Here is a 15,075-nt window from a genome sequence, read left to right as displayed (position 1 = left end):
TAACAGACTGATTTGGAGGAAAATTGTAGATAGGAAGTTAGTAATGATGTAATTTTTTTTCATGTCCTGTACACCCCTTGAGGGTACATGGCAGGAATTTGATGATGATGAAGTATATTTCAATGCTCTATTATATTACTGTTACCAGTTAGCTTGTTTGTTGCTTAACATTCAGTGCAATCAATATAATATCAATTAGTTTATTTCACTCTCCTAAAGAAGCATAATTATAATGGATATGAAAAAATTAGTAGAGATTAAAACCTTAAAAAAAAATAAAAATAACAGTTCAACAAACTGTTTCTCTTTTTTTTTTTTTTTAATTTGGCTCTCACCAACAAAAGGCTTCTATACTATCAGTACATTTATATTGTAGGAAGGCTAAGGATTTTCCTCCGATTTTTATATAATTTTTGTATTTTTTCATTTAATTTTTACATAATCTGGAATTATCCTGCTTTAGAGACCAAACACTGAACTTTTTCAAGTCACTTCAGCTTCCTATAAGCGGAGTGGTGGTTTCACACTGGGCAATGAAATTATCCTGCCTAAAGCAATCGCAAATATTCATGCCCACAGCGGGGTTTGAACCCATAGCCTGTTGGTTGGAGAGCAAATACACTAGCCACTCAGCCAACTAGGCTGTTTATGTGAAATATATACTAGATATAAACAAGTTCCCCATCTATAGAAGTCTCAGAGGTAATAAACTGTTAAGTTTTTAATAAACTTTTGTTTTATCAACGTTTTTTTTTTTTTTTTTTTTTTTTTTTTTTTTTTTTTTTTTTTTTTTTTTTTAATCTGCTAACATTTATTGTAATAATGTAAGGAGTAACAATATAAATCAGAAGTAAGAACACATAAGCTTGAAATGTTGAATTTATCTGTCTTGTACACACACAGGTTTTGGTATTATAGTATTAGAGGGAAAAAAAAACCTTTAGGCAGACCAGTTCATGTGCAAATGATTTGCTCTCCTATAGCTGCTTTTTAAATCTCTTGATTTAAAACTAAATCAAGCAGACTATATGAACAATATCCAATCAGCATACCAGACAATCCTCTTCTCCATTCACTCAACACTGTAAGTTACCAAGAGAAGAAGTAACCACAGTATTCTACCTGAAAGGAACAATACTGAGGTTACTTGGTAACTTACACCATAATTTCATACAAGTTTTATCTATAGTGAACCATCCCTCCCTCAACCATCCTCAACCTTGTGCTCAATGGAATTACAACAATGCTAAAGGGGGGGGGGGGAGAAGACCTCGAGGATCTACTCCCTTCCATAGTGATACTGTTTCTGCTCTCCAGATACCATGATTGCTACAGAAATCATTCATGTTGGAATGAGGCTCTTCATTCCTAACTCCATTCAAAATTCCTGCCCAACATCAGGTTTTTCATGAAGTGTGCCAAAGCAATCCAAGCAAGCAAAAAAAAAAAAAAAATCACAATTAGATTAAGACAAAAACTAACTTCATTTCCAGCTTACAGTTATTCAAGAAACATACTAACTTGGTTATTCTTTCTTCTTTCCTACTGACAAACAGGTGACACTGTTATCTAAGTTTTGCAATCTGTTTTGTATGTGTGGGGATGATAAAGAAAAAATAAATATGCTACATACTCAATGCCATTATTATTATAATCTGACATTTTGAATCCGACTTTTTGGAGTACCAGTGATTCACTGTGGGAGACCTCCAGAAAATGTCTTTTTTGTCTGTTAACCGAATGCATTTTCTGGTTTGTTTTCCAGGAAAAACCTTACAAGTTCCGTATGAGACAAACTAATTTACCTACAGGCAAAGAATGCATTGTAAAGCTTTCTCAATTCATCCTTGTATGACAAAGGCACATTGTGACATGAAGAGTACATTGGGCTTGTGTCACAATGTGCTGCAGCAATTCACATGTAGCAGAAAAGTTTTCTTCCATCACAACATCACCATGATTTGAAGTTCACTTCTACGGTAAATGGCATGAGCTTTATGCTTACCTAAAAGTTGCTTGTTTAACTTTAATGGTTAACACCGAGTGAAATTATGTAAGAAATGAAATACAGATTATTGTTCCATATACACGTTAACAAACAAATTTTACCTTACAAGCATTCCTTACCCATACATATTACCCTAAACATCCAATTTCTATTAAATTATGCATTAACTTAATTACTAAATTAATCTAAAATTTAGATTAATTTTAAAAAGAGAGAACATTTAAAATTTTGCATTTTTCATGACTGATAGATCTTGGCAGATAATAATAAAATATCTGTAATATATGAATGCACAACATGTATATGAAAAAAAAAAAAAACTTACCAGGGCAACATCAGTATTTCCATAACCACGAAATGTGACTGTACACTGTCCATCTTCAGTTATTTCCTCAATTGTTGCTTCATAATATCTATAAAAATTTTATAATTAAAAATAATTCATAAGAACTTTAAGTTACATCCATTCTGTTATTTCTTTTTCTTAAATATAATTTAAGATAAACTTAACTCAGATCAAGAATTTTAGATAGCAATTTGTGGCATACAGCGAGTGTTATGGAACCAAAACACTAAAAATACAGTGATTTGTAACTATCATTATAATCAAGTTCCTGCCATCTACCCTCAAGGGGTGTACAGGATATGATCATACTACATGAAAAATTTACATCATTACTAACTTCTTATCTACAATTTTCCTCCAAATCAGTCTGTTACTTGTCAAGACTCCAACTTTATCAGATCTTATATTTCTATCGTCTAAGGCACTTTGTACCGTATCAATCCACCTATATCTTGGTCTTCCTCTGGGTCATTTTCCTGCCAACCTGGCAAAGAACACTTGTTTTGCTAATCTTTCCTCGCCCATTCTGTTTAAGTGACCATACTACCTGAGATTAGCTCTGCTAATACATTCCTGGATGCTGACAATGTCAAGTTCCTTCCTAATATTTTTGTTTTTAATATGATATTGCCATTGATGCCATTTGTTCACGCTTCTAATCTTTCTAATGATTCTCATATCTGCGGTCTCTAGTCTTTGGTCAAGTGTTTTATTTCTGACCCAGCTCTCAGATCCATAAGTTAAAACTGGTTTGAACACTGTCTTGTATACAGCTAATTTAGTGTTTTGACTAATTTCTATCTTATTCCATATACATTTATTCAGTTGACTTCCTACCATACCAGCTTTGTTGATTCTGTTGTCTATTTCCATATTTAATTTACCATCTTCAAATCGTGCCTAGGTAGCTGAAATGTTTTCCATGATCCACAGGTTCTCCATTCACAATGCAGTTGGCATTTTCAGCGATTCTGCCTATTTTCATTGTCTTTGTCTTTTTATTGCTGACCTTCATACCATATCTATTACAACAGTTATTCAATTTAGTCAGGGAATCTTGCAGACTTGTAGTGGATTGATTGATAAGTATAACATCATCCACATAAAACAAAGAGCTGACATTAACATTTCCAATTTTGATATTGTGTTTAAAACCACTTTCCTTCATAATGTGATCCATATAGATTATCAATAATAAAAGAGTGGATAATGTACATCCTTGTTTCACATCAGATTTAACATTAAACCATCTTCCTGTACTTCCTTCAATTCTAACTGCTGACTTACAATTCAAATAAAGACTAAGAATTACTTGATATAATGCCCCATTGACCATATAACTGTAGCGTAGTGAATAGCTTCTCTATTGGCACCTTGTCATATGCCTTTTCCAAATTGACAAAACTTAAATACAGATCTTTGTTATATCCCCATGATTTCTCAACTATTTGTCGTAAAGTGAAGATCTGATAATGAAACAGCTTCTATGTGGCCTGAATCCAGCTTGTTCTTCACAGCTTTTCTTCCACAATTCTTCTCAACTGTTTCTCAAGTATATTTGCGTATATCTTACCAGGAACACTCAGTAGGGAAATACCTCTGCAATTCTCACATATAGTTTTATTTCCCTTTTTATATATGGGTACTATGAGAGCTCTACTCCAATCATCGGAATTCGTCCCTGTCCAGGCCTTCTTAACTATGCAGTGCAGCCACTACAAGACTTCTATACCACCAAACTTCAGTATTTCTGGTCGAATATCATCTACTCCTGCTGCCTTTCCACATTTCAATCCTTTGATGGCTTTTTTCTACTTCAAGTATGGATATGTATTCCTGACTGTATGCCTGTTGAGTGTTTTTTACCACTATGCTATTATTGCTTGTTTCATTTAGCAATTTCTCGAAATAATTATTCCATACTTCAATGACATCTTTTTCTCCCGTTTTCATGTCACCTTTATTATCTCTACCTCCTTTTACAGCACTCTTTCCTCCATTTCTAAGCTTCTTCAATAACCTCCAGAATATCTTACCACCTTCTTGATATTTATTTTCTATGTTCTTGCCAAAGTCTTCCCATGACTTTTGTTTAGCTAGTTTTACACAGTGTTTAGCTTTCTTACATTTGTCTGTGTATTCTCTAAGAGCACAAGCTGACTTATTTGCCAGGAACTTTTTATATGCTTTCATCTTTTCCTTCACTGCCTCGTTAACTTCCTGTGTCCACCATGGAGTTCTGATTTTTCTATCCTTGCAGACAACCTCACCATATGCCCCTCTGGCTGAATCAATCAATGTTTTCTTCACGGCTTGCCACTGAATCTCCAAGGTTTGGTTCGTGTTCTCAAACTCTTTCGTTTTTTATTCAATAATCTTTCTGTATTTTAGTCTACAGTTCACATCTGAGAGCTGCTCAACTTTTATTCGCTTTAAAACTTTCTTACATGTTATTCTTTTCAATATGAAATTCAATTTTATCCTGCTCAAGACTAAATAGTGATCACTTCCGATTTCACATCCTCTGTACACTCTGGTGTCCTGCACCAGGGAGAAAACATCGCTATCAACACAACATAGTCAATGAGACTTTTCTTATTTCTTGCCTCTTCTCTCCATGTGAATTTGTGCACATTTTTATGTTAGAACATGGTGTTAGTAATAACCAGTCTATGTCCTGAGCAGAAATCCAACAGGTATTTCCTATTATCATTAGCTTTGCTCTTTTCTCCAAATTTTCCCAATATATTTTTGTATGTCTGACAATTATTTCCTGCTCTGCTATTTAGATCCCCAACAAGGACCAACTTTTCCTTTTTCATCGTATCAGTTGCTTTTTCTAAAGCCTCAAAAAATTCCTCTACTTCTACCTTAGTAGAACCTTCTGTGGGACCATAGGCACAAATAAGTCTCATTGTCCAGTTCTCCATTCTGATATTTGCCCACATCATTCTACTGTCTGCCATTCAAGATTAGCCTCAGATTTAGTGTTGAATACAATGGCTACTCCTTCTTTTCCTTGATTGTCATTGCCTGAATATAACATTTTGTATTTATATCAAAAAAACATCTCACCAGTTTTGTCTTTTATGTTTCTGTCACCCCTATTATGTCTATCTGGTACTTATCCAATTTCTCAGCTAGCTCCATTTCTTTGCCATTCAGTCTTCTTATGTTGATAGTATCGATCTTTAACTCTGGTGATGTTGAGTTGGGTGTTTTTTCAGATTTGTTCCAGTAGCTGACTTTTTGCAGTTCACCCTAGTGAAAACAACGGGGGCCTTGTTTAACCCGGCGACGTCCCAGCCAGCATGAAATTTTGTCACGTTGTACCATCATTTTGTATTTTGGTTTAAGCCAATAAGAATACAATTTGGTCAGCTAAATCGCAAATTGCCGGCCCATCCTTGTTCATTCATTCATTATCCAGGTAGATATCCAACAGGGTGCACCACGAGAAGGTGAGGATTGGACATTAGGTCAGAAACCTTGGTCGGTTCTCTGCATTTCTTTAAAAGCTATGTCAAGGTCTCCTCTCAGTTATACAGCTTTGACCTAGTCTTTGTAAAACCAATTAATGCATCCCACATCGTATGGTCTTCACACCAAGTGTTTATGTGAACAGTGCAGCTCATGGAAAGACTCTCTTGATGTTATACATTTCTCATGTGAAACCAGTGAAATTTATAATGAAAGTTAACTTTGGAATTGTCAAGTCAGTCATGTGAATATTCTGATATAACAATTTCAGATGGGAGATGAATTTCATTAGAGATTTGTCTGCAAAATAGAACTCACCAATAATAAACAGCAGCTGTGTACACTGGTAGCTCAGTAAATAACTATATTCGTTTATCGGTGATTCATCTAAGCATGGCAGAAATACATGTGGGTTAATGGAGCAGCAAATTATCTTGTACAATTTGTTGTGCTTGTTATGTGTATTTAGTTCTAAGTTTTATTGATATTTCATTTTGTTTTCTTCTAATTCTTTTCGTTTATTCACTAATGATCAGTATACACTTTTTTACACAGTAACATATACATAAATAATTTCCAACTATTGGAATTATTCCCCTGTTCATGAATTTTACCTTCATCACTTTCCTTTCTCTCTTTTTTGACATGTGATTCTCTTTCTATAATGCACAGAAGGATTTGTTTTTATTCAGGTTTGGCACAGACAAATTTTTACTCACTACATCTGGAATGAAAATGTCCCTATAGTGAAAAATAGCTTGCTCCAACAGACTGTAGATGTAAGAAAAACAAATAGTTTTATTTTATCCCTAAATACAGTATAGAGATATTTTATAGTCTATGTACTATATTTACCAACAGTTTAGTGTAATTAGAGACAAATGAAATAAAATGACTAAGTAATGAAAAATACCTCCCCTCATATAGACACTATATGCTACATACACAAGCAAAACAGTATCTAACTAAATACAAATGTATTTAGTTAGATACCTAACATCTTCTTTCAAAATTTTAGTTGCAGAAAATATGCGGTAATGCCTATTCATAATGCAGTAACTGCATGCAGAAAGCAAATGATTTATGTAAAGAAAATCTTCTAAAGCAAATAAAAATGTAAAACACACACACACCACCATCATCACCAATTTCCTGATATATATATATATATATATATATATATATATATATATATATATATATATATATATATATATATATATATATATGCTCAAAGAAAGAGCCTCCATAGCTCAATCGGTATAGATGAAGCGATTTGGTCAGAAAGACCTGGTTTGATTCCCGTCCACAAGATGAGAAACCTTTATCTGGTCTCTTTTGACGAAAGGTGAGTTAGCTGGTCTCATATGAAGAGGGTTTTTCCTCCTGGAAACTCAGATTTTTTGGCCCTTAGAACATGTGCAAACCAGCCAGCAGAACACATGCAATTTACTGACAAGAATATTTGGAGGCATAAATGTAACCACCTTATCCTTCTATTATGGTTGGGAAGTCCAAGGATACATGAAAGGTTATGGATACTAAGTGCCTGTTAAAGCCACTGATAATGATGATATGTTCAAAGAGTGTTCAGGCTACTATGACAGCACGTGATTAAGTTTATTTTTCTCCATATTAGTCTATTACTTTTCAGCATCCCAATATTGTCAGTATCTAACATTTTGTTCTTCTCAGATACTTCTGACTGAATCAATCTACCTAGAACTTGGTCTTTCTCTGGGTTTTTTTCCTGCCATCTTGGCATCAAACATTTGTTTTGCTAACTTTTCCCTTACCCATGACTATACCATCTTAGATTAGCCCCGCTCACACATCCTTGAATGCTAACAGTGGCACGTTCCTTTCTAATATCTTCATTTTTAATATGATTCTATCATTGTGATGTCACCTGTTAAGGCCACTAATTTTTCTATGAACTCTAATATCTCTGGTCTCTAATCTTTGATCAATTGCTTTATTTCTAACTCAAACTGCTAATCTATCTCAAAACTGGTTTGAGCATTGTCTTGTATACTACTAGTTTGATGTTTTAGCTAATTTCTCTCTTATTCCATATAAATTTATTCAACTGGCTTTCGGCCATATCAACTTTGCTTATTCTGTTGTCTATTTTCATAGTTTGGTCTTTTTATTGATGATTTTCATGCCAAATTTGTTACAGCTGTTATGCAATTTAGTTATAGAACCTTGGAGACTTCAACTGTATTTAGAAGTACAACTGGTTGAAAACTTTTATATGCTGGCTGTTCATAACTATTATTTTTTTAGGAAATTACAACATATACTCAATATTAATCATAATAACTGTAATTAATACTTTCTATATTTTGAAAACATTACATTGCCATCATCAGGGATTACAGAACAGTGATATGTGCACGCAAGCATTAACACTGAGTAAATGAAACTAAAGAAGAGCAACAAAAGCCAGGCCTAATATCCTTAGCAGGAATTGGGTGGTAATAAATTTAGTTTAATCCTTTCTATCCAAGTGTGTGCAAACAAAGTTTGCACCTGAAAGTATCTTCAGGACTGGGGTAAAGTGGTACAACACCAGGCAACTTCTTGCAAAGGTGGAGCAAGCTACCAACACTCCTATCTCAGTATCTCCCATAATGCAAAACACATCTCCTTGCGGATATGTATAATGTTATGCACTAAAGGAAGGGCCACTACCCAGACTAGTTTCAACCTTTATTGAGGTCTCTTCAGTGGGAGTCAGGCCCAAGTGGAGATACCAGGCAGAAGTATTAACAAGGTCATCTCCTCCTATAGGAGCTGCCAAACGGTGTGCCACCTTTTTATTAAATTACTCTGGATTTAGAGAAAGATGTTGAAAGTTTATTTTTCACTTGGTCAGACTATAATAAATTTAGTTTAATCCTTTCTATCCAAGTGTGTGCAAACAAAGTTTGCGCCTGAAAGTATCTTCAGGACTGGGGTAAAGTGGTACAACACCAGGCAACTCCTTGCAAAGGTGGAGCAAGTTACCAGCACTCCTATCTCAGTATCTCCCATGGGAGATACTGAGATAGGAGTGTTGGTAGCTTGTATCTAAACTTGTATCTCTCACTTGTTGGAGTGTTGGTAGCTTGTATCTCCACTTGTATCTCAGTATCTCCCATGGGAGATACTGAGATAGGAGTGTTGGTAGCTTGCTCCACCTTTGCAAGGAGTTGCCTGGTGTTGTACCACTTTACCCCAGTCCTGAAGATACTTTCAGGTGCAAACTTTGTTAGCACACACTTGGATAGAAAGGATTAAACTAAATTTATTATAGTCTGACCAAGTGAAAAATAAACTTTCAACATCTTTCTCTAAATCCAGAGTAATTTAATAAAAAGGTGGCACACCGTTTGGCAGCTCCTATAGGAGGAGATGAACTTGCTAATGCTTCTGCCTGGTATCTCCACTTGGGGCTGGCTCCCACTGAAGAGACCTCAATAAAGGCTGAAACCAGTCTGGGTAGTGGCCCTTCCCTTAATGCATAACATTATACATATCCACAAGGAGATGTGTTTTACATTATGGGAGATACTGAGATAGGAGTGTTGGTAGCTTGCTCCACCTTTGCAAGGAGTTGCCTGGTGTTGTACCAATTTACCCCAGTCCTGAAGATACTTTCAAGCACAAACTTTATTTGCACACACTTGGATAGAAAGGATTAAACTAAATTTATTATAGTCTGACCAAGTGAAAAATAAACTTTCAATAAATTGGGTGGTCTTGGCCACTGGGTTGAAGATCTGAGGATGAGTGGTTCCTAAATTTCAGGCAGTTTCATGCACCTAAATTTGCTGATGTTTGGAAAGTTTCTCAGGTGTCACATGCCCCACATATTGCCAACCACATCAGACTGAATGTAGCCAGTGTACTGTTCATCAAAAAGCAACTGCTCAAAGAAGGAATATGAAGCTCTATAAGAAACTAAAAGCAATAGAATAGTTATTACAAAAGTGGATAAGGGGAATGCTACTGTGATTTAAACCAAAAAGATTACATGGTAAGCTTGCCTCTTTATTTCGAGATTGCTCCACCTAACCTTCTTTAGAATGTGACCCCCACCAATACACAAATCAGAACACTTTGCAGGCTCCTTAAAAAGTCACCTCTTTGGTCTGTGAAAGTCACTAATAAACTAAAATTGTTTAACTCTAGACCCCCCTCTGGATATATGGGCTACCAAAAATCCATAAACAAAATGTGCCATGTCACATTGTGGATGGCACTGATTCTCCCACAAATAAATTAGCCAAAGTTCTCTCACAATATACTGGCAACACCCCTTCACACACAAAAAAACTCAGCCCACTTTAAGGCTAGTATACAAAAACTCGCGCTCCAACACAAGGACATAATAGTCAGTTCCGATGTCTTCTATTCACTAATGTCTTACTCAAAGACACCTTAGACCTTATCCAAGCTATATTTCTTCTCGATATCTCAGCCCTATTTCAGTTCACTATAAACTCTATTTTGTTGGGCAAGGAAAATTCTATGAACAGAGAGAGGGGGAGGAGGGCCATGGGTTCTCTGCTTTCTCCACGCCTGGCCTTAAACTCTGCCTCCCATGAACCCACTGTTTGGCTAGCTACATAGATGATACGTTCTCTATTTAGCCACATGGCCTGGATATGCTCAACATTTTCTTAACACATATAAGCAATCAACATTCCAGGATTCAGTTTACTTTAGAAAAGCAAAAACAACAACAGTCTCTCCCCCCCCCCTCCTAGACACTTTAGATCCCTGGCATTTGCCAGTTAAAGAACGCCCACACATACTGTAGATACATTCACCAGCAGTCACTCCCCCCCCTCATAACAATATGGAATTATAAAAATCCTATAAAACAGGGAAAATTAATCAGTTCTTATAGCAGTGCCCTAATTACTGAACTTGACAACATTCTGAGCACTTTCTTAGCTAATGGCTACACCCCCCCACACACAAAATATTAAAATCCTGCAACCACAAACCCCCCTCCCCCTTTAAGAGCAGAGATTACACATAATCTATTACCATTCCCTGCATGCTGAGGCATATCCAAAAAAATTAACAAAAATCTTAAAGAAATACAACACTTACACACGACATAAAAAAACAATGGCATCTCTTATCTGCTCCACCAAAGACCAGCCACATTCCCTAGACCTACCATGTGACTACCAGGTCAATTGTATTAGCAAACTGTCCTACTATGGTGCAACAGGCAGTACAGACAATATAAGAATTTCTGAACACATGTACTAGATCGGTTTCCACTACTACAGTCACTTTGGACACTTATCACAGTATATGCTGGAAGAATGCCCCTCTTGCACTGTAGCAAATACAGATATGAGAGGCTATTCCTGGAATTGGCCTCAGCCCTGAGAAACTTTCCAAACCTCAACAAATTTTGGTGCATAAAACTGTCCTAAATTTGGGAAGCACTCATCTTCAGATCTTCAGCCCAACGACCAAGACCACCAAAATTTAGCTACTAGGAGGAGGGAGGGGACATTCAGGACTCTAGGCCTGACTTTGGTTGCCTTTCCTCAGCCTATTTACCAAGTGTTAGTGTCTGTGTGCACACATCATTTCTGCGATTCCTGATGATGGCAATGTAATGTTGCCAAAATACAGGCGGTATTAATTAAAGTAATTATAATTAATACTGAGTATAAATTACAATTTCCTGAAAAATAATAGAAGTACAACATCATCAACATACAACAGCATAAAGCAAAGAGTTATATCTCCGATTCTAATATCAAGGCTCCATAGCTCTGTCAATATAGACAAAGCCCTGGGTTCAATTCCGTTCATGACATGAGGAACCTTTATCTGGTCTCATCCGGAGATGGAGAATTTTTTTCTCCTGGTAACTTGGTTTTTCATCCCTCAAAACAGGCAAACCGGTCCCACAAACACACAGCAACAGTAGTGTGTGTTTACGGGACCAGTTTGCCTGCTTTGCTTATGGCAAGGAAGGCAAATGAAACCACCTTGCTTCATAATCATCTCCTTAGTAATCAGTTGCAACCCTCTCAAAAGAGAGGAGGCCATAGGATTAGGATTCTAATATTGGGTTTCATGTTACTTTCTTTCATAAATTGATTTAAAGATTATTATTATTATTTGACACCTCCAGGGAGTCCAAAGACTCATCGAGGGAGAGTGTGCCAACAGCAGCAAACAATTGTCCCCCTTTCCCCTTCCAACTACTAACCGTGCTCAAGCTTACTTAACTTTTTGTGTGAGCCATTAGTAGCAGAGGCTCTACCAAATTGACCAACCTTTGCTGGCTGATGAATAAGAGTGGAGATAATGTGCATCCTTGTCTCACACCTGACTTTACATCAAACTATCTTCCTGTATTTCCTTTAATTCTAACTGCTGACTTACAACTTAAATATAGATTATGTTTTGCTTTGTATAATGTTCCATTTACCCCACATAATTGTAGTGTTTTGAGATGCTTTTCTCTAGGCACCTTGTCATATACTTTTCCAAATCTACAAAACTTAGTGCTGATCCATGTCATATTCCCATGATTTCACAACTATTTGTCTTAAAGGCTAAATCTGATCTTGAGAACCTTTACTGCCCTGAGCCCAGTTTGTTCTTCTTTGAGTTTCTCTTCCACAATTTTTTCTCAGCCTCTTTTCAAGTATGCTTGCATAATTTCTCTTACCTGGAAGAGAAATTCCTCTGTAAACCCCACAATTGGCTTTATTCCTTTTTTTTTTAAATAGATGGGAACTATGAGAGCTCTACTCCAATCATCTGGAATTTGACCTTCTGATCAGGCCCTCTGAATTATGCAGTATAGCTACTGCAAAACTTATGCCTCCATATTTGAGAATTTATGGTCGAATATCATCTACTGCAGCTGCCCTTCCATATTTAACACGTTCATTGCCAAGCTGAAAATTGGAATTTCGTGCGGTGGCCAAATTATCACGCGATATCGCGTGGTATATAATTCGGTCAAATAAGTTATATATTTTACAAATAAAAAACATTTAAATATAATAATTATAACTTTATCAGTCTTTTATAATCACATAGAATTTTTAAAAATAACGTACAAATAGAAAAAAATAATTATCAAAAATCAACATTTATAGGGAACTTACTAAAAAAAAAAAAAAAAACAATACTCAAAATAAATAAAAACCAAACTTCAAGTACGCTAAATCAACGAATAACTAAACAAAATCGTCGCGTCGTCGCCTTGTCCGAATGCCGCCACCGTGCGCACTGGCTAACATAAACAATAGACAATGGCTGGCGGCCATCCCCACTCCACGAGATCGATCCCTTCCCTAGTGGCCAATATAAATATTACGTGCCGTTTCGCTGTGGCCGCTATACTATTCCGTTAAGAAACTTGATGTCCACGCGATAACGCATGATCGGCCAGCAGGTGAGAGCTCAGATCACGCGATGTCGCGTGATTGGCAATGAACGTGTTGACATTTTTGATGACTTTTTCTATATCAAGTATTGATATGTAAACCCTGTTTACATTACGCCTCAATGCTTTCTACTACTGTTCTGTCATTGCCTGTTTCGTTTAAGTTTTTCAAAGAAATTACTCCAGACATCTAGGATAGCTTTATTTTCAATTTTCATGTCACCAACTGTCACATCTTTGAAAAGCTTTCATAAGCTTTTTCAATAGCCTCCAGAACATTTTGCAGCTGTCCTGATATTTATCTTCTATTTTCTTACCAAAGGTCTTGACTTAGCTCATTTAGCTACTTTAATACATAGTAGCTATCTTTCATTTCCTCTATATTCTTTTAGGGCACGGGTGGCCAAACTTTTAGATGTTGAGGGCTACTTACCTAGTGAAAATATCTCTGCGGGCGACTATAGATGCGATCGAAAATTGTGGAAAATTTTCGAGATTTTTAAAAGTTTATAAGGTAATAAATATAACAAAAAAAAAGAAAATTTATTGTTCATAACTTTATTTAAAAAATAATAACAATAAAAAACACAAAAAACTAAATAAATTATACAAACAAAATTGAATATTTTAATTTAATTGGACGATACCTGATATTGCATAGATGCAGCTAAGTGATCATAATCTGGATCGTATGAACTTAAAGAAATTCATAAACACGATTCCAGATGTTCATCACTTAGCTGTGATCTATGCTTTGTCTTAATAGCATTCATATGAGAATGCCAATTTGCATATAATAGTTGATCCAAAAAATGCATTAAAATAAGCGGCGATTCTCCAAATATTTGGATATTTACTTTTGTGGATCAACTTCCAAAAACTATTATTTGAAGCAACTGATTTGAGGTGGATATCGCATTTCATATTTATAATTTCTTCTTCCAAATCTACTCTATTTGTGTCGAGAAATTCATTCAATTTTGAAGCTGTATTCTCAACATTAATATTTTCATTGAAGGGATATGATAAAAAAGTAGCGATATCATCGAGCTTATTGATTCCTACAAATCTTACCTCAAATTCATTCAATAAAAGTCTTATGCTTTCAGCGTGTTTATTAAAGGTGACGTTTTGTATATCCCTTGACTGGTCGGCCAAATTTTTAAAATGTTTCAATTTGCGCTGCTTTAATTGTATTTCAAGCATGTTTAATTTTTCCTTGAATGATTTTAAGGAGCTTATCATATCAATGATTGTTTTATTTTTTCCTTGTAATTCTAAGTTTAGGTTATTTAGTTTTTCTGTAATGTCACAGAAAAAGGCGAGGTCAAGTAGCCATTCTTTATCATTTAATTCTGGATGTGAATCATCTCTGTTTTTCAAAAACGAATTTATTTCTGGAAGAAGTTCTCTGAATCTTGCTAAAAATGTGGCGCAGCTTAACCATCTTACGTCAGTATGTAACAATAATTCACCATGCTCACTCTCGCATTCTTTTAGCAAAGCCCAAAATTGACAACGCAGCAAGCTATTTGATCTTATTGAATTAACAATTTTGAAAGCAACATTCATAACATGATTGAATTTCAGTACTTTTGAACACAAGGCCTGCTAATGGATGATGCAATGATAGTCCAAAAACTTGGTACATCTTCATCGTTTTTACAAAGAGTGACGAAACCGATTTTATTACCTACCATTGCAGGCACTCCGTCCGTAGTTATTGACACTAACTTATGAATTGGAAAACTTGTACATACAATATAATTCTTAAATAAATCATAGATATCTTGACCTCTTGTTCGTCCTTGAATT

General features: G+C 35.6%; 1 protein-coding gene across 3 annotated transcripts in view; it reads right to left on the bottom strand.

Moving 5' to 3' along the window:
• The window catches only part of LOC150106901 (survival of motor neuron-related-splicing factor 30-like), a 159,259-nt gene that overhangs the window by 40,421 nt on the left and 103,763 nt on the right, over positions 1-15,075 (bottom strand). For all 3 annotated transcript variants that reach the window (XR_016548334.1, XM_090392809.1, XM_090392810.1), the window contains exon 4: positions 2,334-2,421. Coding sequence is in view for 2 of the 3 variants with exons in the window: in XM_090392809.1 (XP_090248935.1) it covers positions 2,334-2,421 (88 nt within the window). In the remaining variant the exon portion in view is untranslated. The remainder of the gene's footprint in view (positions 1-2,333; positions 2,422-15,075) is intronic.

Source organism: Typopeltis vanoorti, chromosome 5 (genome assembly GCF_054136105.1).
Source record: "Typopeltis vanoorti isolate ZY-2024b chromosome 5, IOZ_Tvanoo_1.0, whole genome shotgun sequence".
Classification (NCBI taxonomy): Eukaryota; Metazoa; Arthropoda; class Arachnida; order Uropygi; family Thelyphonidae; genus Typopeltis; species Typopeltis vanoorti.
This window is presented reverse-complemented; position numbering and strand designations above follow the sequence as displayed.